Source organism: Miniopterus schreibersii (genome assembly GCF_964146895.1).
Source record: "Miniopterus schreibersii genome assembly, chromosome: 11".
Lineage (NCBI taxonomy): Eukaryota > Metazoa > Chordata > Mammalia > Chiroptera > Miniopteridae > Miniopterus > Miniopterus schreibersii.
Genome location: NC_138111.1, coordinates 44832587 through 44845551, shown reverse-complemented (window position 1 = coordinate 44845551; position 12965 = coordinate 44832587). Strand labels below are relative to the sequence as shown.

The window sequence follows — 12965 nt, the reverse complement described above, 5'->3', positions numbered from 1 at the left end:
TCTCATTTCCTCCTTGTATTTAAGATTCTCTAATAAGAGAAAATTCATTCTGTGACTTCAATAGAGATTTCCAAAATCCCTAACATACATTCTTCTGAAAAAAAGAATTCTAACCTACACTATGAATCTTAATAGGTGTATACATTTAAAAACAATGTATCTTATGGCTTACACTTGAATTTAATGCATGATCATAGGTCCCAGGGACTGAAGAATCTTATTGGCAGCCAACAGCTCAAGGGATAACAATATTCTTGCATTTGTAATCTCAAAACTTTAAAAGAAAACTATTTACCATAGTCTTAGAAAAAACTTAGAGATAGTTCTATTTTTAAAAAAACATACTCATCACAAACAGATACAAGGGAGACAAATAAGAAAATAGATTGTTACAGATTTGTAAACTTGTTCCATTTCAAAATGTATTCTTTAGGGTAAGGGAGATTTCCTATACAAATAAAACTAAACATTTGTTCCCTTTTCTATGGAAAATATTTACAGTACATAGAATGACAAGCAAGACGTGTACACCTGCTTAGGTTGCTGGCAAGTAATACAGATGAATGAGAACACAAAGGTGCTTGTTCAATTATCTGGGCATCTTAATTTGTTTGTATAATGAAGTTATTGTAGATCAACTATGGGAAAATTAGAAAACACAATTAACACCAACCCTTGTGTAAAACAACACACAAGATGCCAAGGTATTATTATACATTCACTGTGGTAAAAACTGTACAAACATATTCTGTGCATCCTTAACACTGCAAAATTTATATTACAATTTTTTCATCTCTCAAAATTCTGAGTTAAAAAAAAGTCTTTTTCTTCTTTTGCCAAAGAAGGGTGATGTTAACTGATTACGTTCATGAAACTTTTTACAAAATTCTTTCCTAAGGACTTTCCATCAATTTCTTTTACTGGTGTCCTTGTAAAGAAAAACTCCCTAAACTTTGAAAGTTTTGAGCAGATCTTTCCACATCTTTGTGGCTAGCATCATGATATACATAATAATGACCTATGTAATAATAGTCCACAGCAATGTGAAGTACAAAACTTTGCTCTCTAACTTTATTTTGGTCTCAGAGTGAAGTTCAAGTCTTTCATCCAGCCATGTTGTCCCTTATTTGATCAACTCGAAGAGCTAGGTGTCTGAAAGAGGGGCGCTGATTTACATTATTATTCCAGCATTCTGTCATGATCACATAAATCTGTAAAAGAGAAAATAAACCAAAATTACAATGAACACAAAGTGCTATTTTTTAATTGGCAGAAGACATGAATTTGAAACTCCCACTCAGGTCTCCCATACAGGTACCTGTCGTGGCTATGCCTAAATCCACAGTCATATGATTATGCTACTTATCTAAAAGCTCATCAATTAAATTTCATAAATTTCAAAAAGTCCTTGTTTTAAAAGAGCAAGAAATTGCATGAGTGCTGTGGATTAAACATAATTGTGTCACCTCGTCCGGGCAGCCATCGGGTCTGGGTAGCCGCCCGTTGTTCTTCAGGAGCTCTATCAAGTGGAACACAATCATCTGCCCTTGTTTGTCGTTGCCAATCATACGCATGAATTCCTGAAACACAATCACACGTTTCAATGAGATTTTTGGGGTGCATTTAATTTGAAGCAGAATTCTTTCCCAACTTCTTCCAATAAATGGGGAAAATTCTGTATATGTATGTTTTCTTACATGTTTGAAACCTTTTAAAAACAGACTATTTTAAGGATCGGAAACTTCCTTTTCAGTGATACTTTGGAAAAGTCTGTTAAATGCGGAACCTCTATCATGTCGTTCCCATACTGTAATATACTCAACACGAATTCCCTGAGAAGGGCCCAAAACAAGCGAACTAAAAACACATTCACATTTTTTTGGTTGTTATTGTTTTAACATGTCATGTTACGTTTCAGCTGAAATAGAAACTTTTATGTAAAAGAGGACATGATAAAAAGAAAATGCGGGATGAATGTTTAAGCGTAAATGCATGAACAGAAGAAAACGTTTAAATGTTAAAAATTCACAAAAGTCTGAACTGTGAGCTAGAAAAATATTTACAACACATCATTTATTGATATATAGAGAGCTCTTATAAACTGGTAAGAAAAATTACCGATATAAAACTGGGCAAAGCACTCGAGGAGAAAATTTACACCAAACACCCAATAAGTGTGTCCAGGCACACTAACAGGAAAAATGCAAATTAAGGTCAAATAGATACAAACTTTTCTCCTACCAATTTGGCAAAACTGTATAAAAACATAATGGTCAATACTGTCAAATGACGATATACACACACCCGGTGCACCGCTATTGAGAGTGTAATCTGGTACAGCTTTTCTGGAAAGCACTTTGAAAAAATTAAAAATCTTTAAAAGAGTTCATAACCTTTCATCTAGTATTAAACTTTTATTCTAAGGTGACAACCAGAGTTAAATATTTATATATAAGGATGCTCACTATGTTCTTTGGGGTGTTACTTAAAAGACTGAAAAATGGAAATTGTTTAGAAATTATATCCTTATTATTAAATGCTACCCAAAAGTTAGAAGCCATATTTGCAGTAAATATTTACTAATATAGAAAAATATCTATGCTCTAATACTTAGTGAAAAAACAAGACAGCTGTACTTTATAAAAAAATATTTTAATAAAATTTCACTTTTACATATAAAATTAAAAGAAGCCTGGAAGAAAACATACCACAGTACAAAGTAGTTACTTCTGAATAGCTGAGTTAGAGATGATTTTTTTCATACTTTTCTATATTAAAAAAAATTCTAGCCCTAGCCGATCTGGCTCAATGGGTAGAGCATCAGCCCATAGACTGAAGGGTCCCGAGTTCAGTTCCGGCTACGGGCACGTGCCTCGAGTGCAAGCTCGATCCCCAGCCCCACCTGGGGCATGTGCATGAGGCAACCAATCGATGTGTCTCTCTCACATTGATGTCTCTCTCTCTCTCTCTCTCTCTCTCTCTCTCTCACTCTCTCCTCTCTCTCTCTCTTCCCCCTTCCACTCTAAAAAGCAATGGAAAAAATATCCCTCAGATTGATTTTAACTTTTGCAATAATTCCTAGAATGAATGAGTTTATCAGATTTACTAAGAATAATATTAAAAGAATACAGTAAGGAGTACTCTACCCACCCATCCCCTTTTAAAAATTCAAGTTTATTTAATGAATAAGTTTAGGGTTATTTTATTGAATGTTGTCTTACAAATAAGCAATAAGAGGCTCTAAAATGAGCCTTAAGTTTACTATTATTGTTTGGAAAAAGATTTTCTCATGTTAAAAAAAAGTTGAAAGTAAATAAAAAACACACTGACCGCTGGTGGACTTTTACTCTTCTCAATATAGGTGAAAAGTTCATACAGAACCACTCCAAAGCTCCAAACATCTGAGGCCACAGAAAACCTGCTCTCTGTCAGTGATTCTGGAGCATACCTGTGATATAGGAAAAGCATTTAAAAGATAGTTACTTATGTGCTAACTCTTGATTTTACCTGCAAACCACTGGATTTTTGAAAAAGCAAGGTGTACAGGAAAGAGTTAACATAGCAGCCTGGAGGCTGCCATCCTCAAAAAGGCCTGCTAGCAATGTTGACATTTGACCAGTACCTGGAACTTAGATATCAGAAGGGTTTCAACAATTCCCTAAATGATGAGAGTGGCTCACTGTGACTAAAATGTTTCTGCAAACAATACAGTTTGTGCTGAACACCTCCTTTCCCTCTAGGAGTCTGGAAATTTGGGACATACCAGGCAGAAAGTACCTACATGTTCAGTTCCAATAAAAACCTTGAGCACTGTGTTGTCACAATTTACTGATAGGAAAATGAAGTATGTCCCACATGACTTTACTGCAAGAGGACCCTGGGAAGATTGTGCTTGGTTTCTTCCAGCTTTGCCCTAGACTCCTTTCCCTTTGCTGATTTCGCTTTGTGTCCTTTCCCTGTAAGGAATCATCGCTACGAATCTGACTGTACGCTGAGTGCTATGAATCCTTCTAGTGAATATCAAACCTGAGGGTGGTATTGGGAACCCCCAACACACAAAGATAACTAAAATCCCCCCAAAATCATTTTTGTCTTTACAGAAAACACCAGGGTTAACTGCAAAGTACCTTCTAAAAACTGAAAAATAAGCTGCTCTTTGCAAGTTAAGCTTTAAATCAATACGCATAAGTATCACAGAGGAAAAAAATGGCTTCTAAACTGGAGCAAGACTTGAAGCTATTAATCCTTTGTGGTCGTTTGTCTACTCTCAGCCACCAAAGCTTTTTTACCGTTCCGGTCGTATGTCTGCTCTCAGCCACCACAGCAAGGAACTGTACGAATCTTAACTCTATTCATTCATGAATCAGTTCATAATTTCTCTTGTTTATCCTTCATAATCTTGCATGTTATGTATCACTGCTCTTTCAATGGAAATTAATTCCGACCAGTACAACACCCATGTCCACATTTAATATGACCGCAAAGGGTTAACATATAAAAGAAAGAACTTTAGAAAATATATTATTTACAACTATTTAAATTTACAAAGAAAAAGTTTAGCTATCAGTTTAAAAATATGTGAGACAGGATATAGTTTTTCATAATTCTTTCAGTGGGTATATATACACAAAGGGTTTAAAAACCAATGGCCCAGATTCCTGCAAAAGTTGCCTAACTAGCCTCTCCCTGCTGTTAACTTCTCCTTAATACAATGTTCCCTCCAACCATTAGGTCAAAGTCCCCCTATACACTCTTAAAATTTACTGAAGTTGCCAAAAAGCTTTTGTTTACGTGGGTTATTTCTACCAATACTTACCATATTAAATAGTAAAACTAAGGAAATGTTAAAGTATTTATTAATTCATTAAAAATAACAATAAACCCTCTCTGGTAGGGCACACACGGGAGGCAACCGATTGATGTTTCTCTCACATTGATGTTTCTCTCTCTTTCTCTCACTTCCTCTCTCTCTAAAAAAAAATCAATAGAAACATATCCTCAGGTAAGGATTAAAAAACCACAATAATAAATAACAATAAACCCAGTATATGTTAACAAATAATTTTTATGAAAAATAACTATTTTCCAAACTAGAATACTTTTGTGAGAAGAGTAGCACTGTTTTACATTTATAGTTTAATGTTTGGTTTAATAGAGACTATAAGATTATAGCCTATGGAAAATGCCACTATTCATGAAAAAATGAGAGTGAAAAAGGCAAATAACATCTTAGTGTTATTATGAAAATAACTTTTGATAACAAAGACTCCCTAAAGGGGTACTAGAGGTCCTCATACTTTGAGAACTGCTGTTCTCCACCAAAAGTAGAGATGGAGAAAAGAAAGAGTAAATTCATATTCCTAAAACTATGAATCTCATGGTGTTATTCCCATGGATAAAGCTTCTGTCTCTCACCTACACACTGTGTACTAAATAAAGTCTGGCCTCATTACCATGGGGGACAGGGCTCATTACCATTCTAGCCCCGATACTCTCGTCTGCTCTGTAATTAAGCCATTCACTTGCCAGCCCTGACCCTCTGGTTCTTGCTGTTCTCCTCATGGAAGGCTCTTCCTGTGGTCTATCCAGCAAACATTTTAAAAGTAATTAACTATTACTTTATTTCTTTTCTTTTTATTAAAGTATAGTTGACATACAATATTATATGTTTCAGGTGTACAACGTAGCTGTTCAGCATTTACATACATTATTAAGCGTTCACTGTGATAAATCTAGTACCATCTGTCACCATACAAAGTTATGATGATGCCACTGACTATATTCCTGTGCCATGCCTTATGCCCGTAACTGCTTTTACACCTGGGAGTCTGTACTGCTTATTCGCTTTCACCTATTCTGCCTCTAGGGTATCATGCTAAGTAAAGTGAGTTGGACAGAGAAGGGCAAATACCCTATGGTTTCACTTGATATAATATGTGGGGTCGAAAAAACCCTTGACCTTGAGCAAGCTACTTACCCTGTGTACAATTCAGTGCCCTCATGCTTAAAATGAGAGACTAAGACATACTCTCCAAGCACTGTTATAAGGATTAAATGAGATAATCCATGAAATGTGTTTAAGCCCAATGTAAGTATATGATAAAATTTTGTTATTATTATAAATATATAAATGACAAACTATTAATAATACCAAAAATAAAGTCTGAAGTTTATGCTCTAAAATTTCACTTTATTGTACTAAAATATACTCACCAGAATATGGGACTTTCACCAGGTTCTTTCACTTTGTAGTATTCTTTGTCTTGTGGCAAGACTTTGGTTAACCCAAAATCTCCAATTTTAACTCTGTTTTCATTCTCCACCAATATATTCCTTGTTGCCAGGTCCCTGTGGATATACCTTTTTGTACCAAGATACTCCATACCCTATGGATAAAAAAACATTTTTCTTTCAGCTGGTTTTGTAGACATAAACAGTTTAAATGGTCTTGCCTATATATCTTCCCTTAATTATCAAAGAAAATCTAGAGAATTTCTTAACAATTATATCAACATGCTCACTTCATCTATAACAAACAGCCAGAATTTTAGGTACCTTGCATATTTGAGATGTATACTGCAGAAGTTTTTTATGATCTATTCGTTCTTTATGCTTTTGGAGATAGTCTCGTAAACTTCCATATGGTAAATATTCCATAATTAATCTTAGATTACGCCGGCCTTTTAAAATACAGATGGGAACATAACGTTATACTTTGCCATATCTTACTGATGAGATATTAAAAAACAACCATACATAAATGACTTAAAGAAATATAAAATCTGAGTCTAAGATGACTGAATTTGATTAAAATTAAAAGTGATATAGTAAAGAACACAGGATTTTTGAATCAAAAGTTTTAAAAAACTTTGAAAATAGTTGTTTTAGTCTTCTGTAACCCTTTATGCAAACCAAAATAAGCTGATGAGAAAATTTCCTTTCTCCTCTCTTGTAGTGAACAAAAAGGATCTAATTTAAAATGTAATATTTTTAAAGAAAATGGGAGCAAAGGCAATTTCTTTCTCTGAAAATGATATTCACTTGATAAGCATAAGCAAGAGTGATAACCACCATTTTCAGTGAAGAGAATGATTAACCAACTAGCCAAAGATTTGCGGCAGTTACAGCCCACCGAAACCAAGCAGAGTCTCCCCTCTTCTCTCTCTGGGCACTGGAATATTACAAATCCACATCTTGAGACAGTATATGGTTCTATTACTCAGGATGCCAACAATATAGCTTGAGTTCAAAATAGGTTTTAATAGGCAACATACCAGCACTATAGCACACTCCCTTGTACTTTACAATGTTGTCATGCTGCAGGGATTTAAGGATTTCGATTTCCCTTTCAAAGTCTCTGAGGTGCTCTTCAGTACTGTGCTGGAGTTTTTTCACAGCCACCACCTCCCCAGTGTTGTCTTGTAGAGGATCATACCGGCACATCTCGACACTCCCAAAATTACCCTAAACAACACAACACATTAGGATAGAAATCTCAAGTTTATACACAAGTACTAACAGATTCTAACAACATAAGCAACTACAACAACCAGAATTAATGCACATCCCTAAACTTACATTAGGTAACTTTCAGAACAAAAAAGAAGTATTTCAACAGGTGGGTAGTAAACTTATACACCCTTTGATATCACTGTCAGTGAGCTGGATGGAGAGAGGGTCTATTATTAACTGAATATGTATATCTCCCCAAAATTCACATGACAAGCCCTAATCTCCAATATGAGTGTATTTGGAGACAGGGCCTGTGAAGAGACAATAAAGGATAAATGAGGTCATAAGGGTGAGATCTTATCCTGATAGGGCCGGTGCCTTTATAAGAAGAGGAAGAGACACCAGAGTGCTCTCCCATGGAAGGACACAGCAGAAGGTGGCCATATGAGAGACAAGAAGAAAGCCCTCACCAGCAACCAAACCCTGCCAGAATCTTGATTTTGAACTTTCCAGCCTTTAGAACTATGAGAAATACATAGCTGATGTTTAAGCCACCAAGTCTATGGTATTTTGTTATGGCAGCCTGGGCAGACTAATACACAGTCTGACTTATTTGCTCAAGAACATAAATTTTTAGTCTATGGGGATGTTTCTACTTTTTTTTCAAGGTGAATTGTTAAATCTCTTCTTTTTTAATTTAAGATTTATTATCTATACAGAGTTGATAAGTTGATATATAGCATTTACAATTAAGCTTGGGGTGTTAAATCAAAGTAGTATATTTTGGACATTAATGCGTTCTTAAAGGATAAAAACAACATAGTCCTGTAGCTACAAGATTCTAAGTGACTATATTTTCAGTTTTATATTTGAAGTCAATTAAAAAAAACCTTAGACAACATACAAACTCAAAGTTAAATCTCTAATTACACAGGCCATGCAGCAAGTGATGAGATGTCACTCCTGAGATTAGGGTATAAAAGGACCATGGCTTCCACCTTGGGTGTTTGCTCTTAGCTGCCATGTTGTGAGGTGGTCCTTTGGAGAGGCCCATGTGAGTGAACACAGTCCAGTCAATATCTAGACTCTGAACAATCAGATTATTTCTCCCTGAAATAACTAAAAAAGGAGGTGAGTAGAAAGGTTTAATTTAGCCCTGGTTGGTGAGGCTCAGTCGATTGGAGTGTCCTGTACACCAAAAGGTGGCAGGTTCCATTCCCAGTCAGGATACATACCTACGTTTCGGGTTTGGTCCCCAGTTGGGACGAGTATGAGAGGCAACCGATCCATATGTCTCACATCAATGTTTCTCTCTCTCTCTGCCCCCTTCCTGTCTCTAAAATCAACAAACATGTCCTCAGATAAGGATTAAAAAAAGAAGAAGAAGAAGAAGAGTTAATTTAACTGTCCCTTTCTCTATTTCATAAATAAAGTGCCCTCTACCAAGAAAGAGTGCCATGGCCAAATCAACTGGGGAAATATTGGCTAATTTTTTAAGATGTTCAATGCACATTACATGTTAAAGGTTCTGAAAAGTTCTTCTTAAAGATAGCTGTTTAACACAGCACTTCTCCAACATCTGACAACTAAATCTTTTTTTTACAAACACTCCTTAAAGTTTTGTGAAATGTGAACCTTAGAGAATCTCTAAAGCCTTCTTTTCCTAAATAAAATGTTCTATGATTATAATTTAACTATTTAAAAAACTTCTGTTGCCCTCCCGGGCATGGCTCTGCGGTTGAGCATCGACCTAGGATACAGGAGATCACGGTTCGATTCCCGGTGAAGGCACATGCCTGGGTTGCGGGCTCTCAGCCGATCAATGACGACTCTCTCATCATTGATGTTTCAACTCTCTCTCTCCCTCTCCCTTCCTCTCTCTGAAATCAATGAAAATATATTTAAAAACAAAAACAAAAAAAACCTTCTGTTATCTTACCTTGCCAAGTTGCTGCAGAAATTTCAAGTGTCTCTCTTCAAACTGAGTAGGGTCTCGGTCTTCAAAAGCCCCAGAAAACCCTAGGGCACCTATCCTCATATTTGGTAACATGTCATTCTCTGTTAATAGTTCATAATCTGCAAAAGTAAAGAATATTACCACCAATAGCTAGAAAATATATTCTCTGGGTTAAATTAATATGTATCCAAGCTGACCAAAATAATTGGAATGAGTTAGAAATACTAAATACAAACTAATACAAATTAATACAGGGTAACACTGATAGTTTAGATTATATTAATGGCACCTTCGATTATTATCCATAATCTGACAAGTTTTCAAGAAAGATTTTTGAAAAGGATAAATAATTACTTTATAAAATTGGTAGTTTTTATATTTATAAAGTAAGAACATATTCTGACTTTTGCTGTGAAATTAGCAAATAGTACTAGAACAGGAAATGCCTGTGGGCCAGACACATGCACACTTAGCTACACATTGTAAAGGAGAGAGCAAAAACAAATCTGCCTCAAGTTTAGAAAATCAGTTATAAAATGTATGAAAACTAGTTTTTGAAAACAACAATGAATTGTTTTTAAAAACTCAAGTAAGGCAAATAAATTTTTGTAGTATACTACACCTCAGGTGGCAGACTAAGACTGGGCAACTGAAGGGGAAAAAGCTTTTTTAAAAAATGGAATGATCGCTCAATCAAGGAGCCTAGAATATGTATAAAGTAGGAAAGTCATATGACCATAAGAAATGAAGAAATTCTAAAAGACATCAAAGAACTAAATGGAAGGGATTAAAAAATTAGTAAAGATTTGTTAAGTACAACAAAAATAGAAATAGCTGGAGAATCAAGAAGATTGCTCCATCAATACATACCTGGAGTAAACAAACTATTAAGATCTCGTATGATGGCTCTGAAAGAAGGTCTAAAATCTGGCTCATAATCCATACAATTATTAATAAGATTGGCTAATTCTGTCCACTTTGGTGCAGGAAGCTGGTGCCTATCTTCATAAAACTGTAGCTTCTAAAATAAAGAACCAAACACCGAGAATTGCATAATGCCTTATCAACCTTTTTTTTAACATTAGATGGGCTAAAGCATATAAAATCATGTGAAAAAACATCAAGGATCACAGAATTAATCCAACTCCACAGTCTATACAAACTTACTCTTTGAGAATCCAAAGCACTCAGAGGCTTATCTCCTCCACTGCAGATTTCCCACAAAGTGGTACCAAAACTCCATTTGTCTGTTGCCAAGTTTAAATTTTTAGGATTTTCAATGCATTCAGGCGGTACCCATGGTATTCTCTCCTGAAGAACTTTTAAATGATAGGAACATAGTCTGGTTAAATAGTTCTCAAAAGTAAGTAATTCTTTCATATGCAAATAATTTTCAAACTGATTTGCATCACCATCTAATTCAATATCTCATCTTAACAGTGACACGACTGAGATCCATAAAAACTGAATAATTTGCACAAAGTCACGCAATTTATTAGTAGCACTAAGAGAATTAGAATCCTCTACAATAAATCCTGGATCAGCTAAACTTCTTTCTATTAAATCTGATTTTCAACTGGTGTGCCACGAGAATTTTTAAAACATGTAACACCTGACTATTCAGTCAGGGGCACTGACCCCTTAGATTGCCAAATAAAAAAATAACAACAAGCAACACAACAACAGCTGTCCAGTGTGAATGCATCAAAATTACACCTTTTTTTGGTCAGCTAGGCAAAAAAATATATTTTTGGTGTGCCACAGAATTTCAGTAATTAGTTTATGTGTGCCATGAGAGGAAAAAGGTTGAAAATCATTGCATGAAATCATAGTGTCTCTCTACCCCTTTCTATTAATTCTGCATTCAAAAACACTTTTATTCATAAAATTTGTCCTAAAATTGTCTCTTAATGTTTTTTGTGTCTTTTTTTAATCTCTTTACAATGTGTAAGCAGTAAAAGCAAAGTTAGCACCATTCTAATCTGTTTTAAAAAGCAGTGGTAGTTCTATTCTTTGGATGAAAAAATAAGGACCAATAAGCAGATGATAACTAAATTACACCAAGATATTCTGGATACAGAATCAATATATGTAGGTACTGCTCAGATCATGAAATTTCAAAAAAAAAAAGGATTCAGAAAAGAGCACTTTAACTTCACCTTCTGGTGTTCTGGCATGGATGGATGGATGGATGGATGGATGGATGGATGGATGGATGGATGGATGGATGACAGAAAAGAATGAAGGATAATCTGCTGCATTTTTTGGTATATTCAAAGAGTGCATGTGCCTTTGCCCTTCACCATATGAATACGTTTTCTTTCTTCACCTCCCATTCCAAAGGGTAAAATTTCACTAAGTACCAGGTCAAGATTCTATAACATTTTCCGCCTTATAATCTGTCTTCACTGTCAGATAAGCCATCAAGTTTAAGTACTATTGGCTCAACCAGGATACCATGCATCAATGCACAAAAGTTAGTCAATTTTAATTCTAAATTTAGAACATTCAATTAGAGAAAATAGCTAAGATAATGAAATACAATTACATTATTTAGACCAAAATAACTCCTCTCAACTATTTGACCGAAATTTTCAATTTAACTAAATGTGTTAAATAGGTTAAAAACACAAAAGAAAGGTTATTTTTAAAAATAAAGCTTTTAAAAGTCAGAATTAGCTGAATAATTAAACTAAGTAAGATCTCAAACTCATAAACATATCTCCTCAAATTTTTATTTAGTGACTAAAGGAAGAAAAATTTAGAAAATTTACTTGTGGCTCAAAGAATGATATTAGAAAATTTCACTTCAAAAATGGATAAAATCTGTCATTCCATACATAATTAGGAATGAAAACTGTTTTTAAAAATTATGGATAAAATGATAAATAAAACAAAAGTCAACTAACAAAGGTATGAGAAGTACACATCTAAAGCACATCCCAGTATTTAGAGGAATGCAGTAGATGACAAAGAAACGAAATGTTAATACCAAGAGACAGAGAGTAAAACTGGCTTAAGTCCTCCAAAAAAATGTCAATTTAGATACATTTCACAACATCAAAATAAACACCAGTTCAATGAGCATAACATGTAAACAAAGGACATAAAGTATCTAGAAAAAACATGTAGGTGAATATAGAAAATTATCAATAAATTTTCATATTTAAACAATATTAATGTTAAAAAAATTAAAAGGTAAATCAGAATTGTAAAGAATTTGACACAAAATGAGCAAGGTTAATATTATTCCATGAAGAATGCACAGGGATAAATAAAAAGTTCACTAAGACCCACAGAGGAAAATGAACAAAAGATGTGAAGAAACAGTGCAGAAAAAACAAATATACAATAAACTTATGAAAAACTCTTCAGTGTCATGAATAATCACAGAACAGCAAAGCAATGCAACGAAATATGATATTCATTTATTAAATTAAGAGTTCTCCAATACTCAAAAGTCCTCTGAGGTCATTGAGTACCCCTTTTTCAGAGAGCTCCCTGATGACTTGTATTGAGAACCTTAAAAATGTTCCCATCCATTGATCCAGTAATT

At 34.5% G+C, this 12965-nt stretch overlaps 1 protein-coding gene across 4 annotated transcripts in view; it reads right to left on the bottom strand.

Annotated features, from left to right (window-relative positions):
- Window positions 1-302: 302 nt before the first annotated feature.
- JAK2 (Janus kinase 2) overlaps window positions 303-12965 on the bottom strand; it is an 85907-nt gene continuing 73244 nt past the window's right edge. For all 4 annotated transcript variants that reach the window (XM_081152384.1, XM_081152383.1, XM_081152382.1 and 1 more), the window contains 9 exons: window positions 10577-10728; window positions 10280-10430; window positions 9392-9528; window positions 7275-7464; window positions 6556-6680; window positions 6214-6386; window positions 3331-3448; window positions 1467-1580; window positions 303-1211 (listed from right to left, as the gene is read on the bottom strand). In XM_081152384.1, coding sequence (XP_081008510.1) covers window positions 1104-1211; window positions 1467-1580; window positions 3331-3448; window positions 6214-6386; window positions 6556-6680; window positions 7275-7464; window positions 9392-9528; window positions 10280-10430; window positions 10577-10728 — 1268 coding nt within the window. In that variant the 3' untranslated portion in view covers window positions 303-1103. The remainder of the gene's footprint in view (window positions 1212-1466; window positions 1581-3330; window positions 3449-6213; window positions 6387-6555; window positions 6681-7274; window positions 7465-9391; window positions 9529-10279; window positions 10431-10576; window positions 10729-12965) is intronic.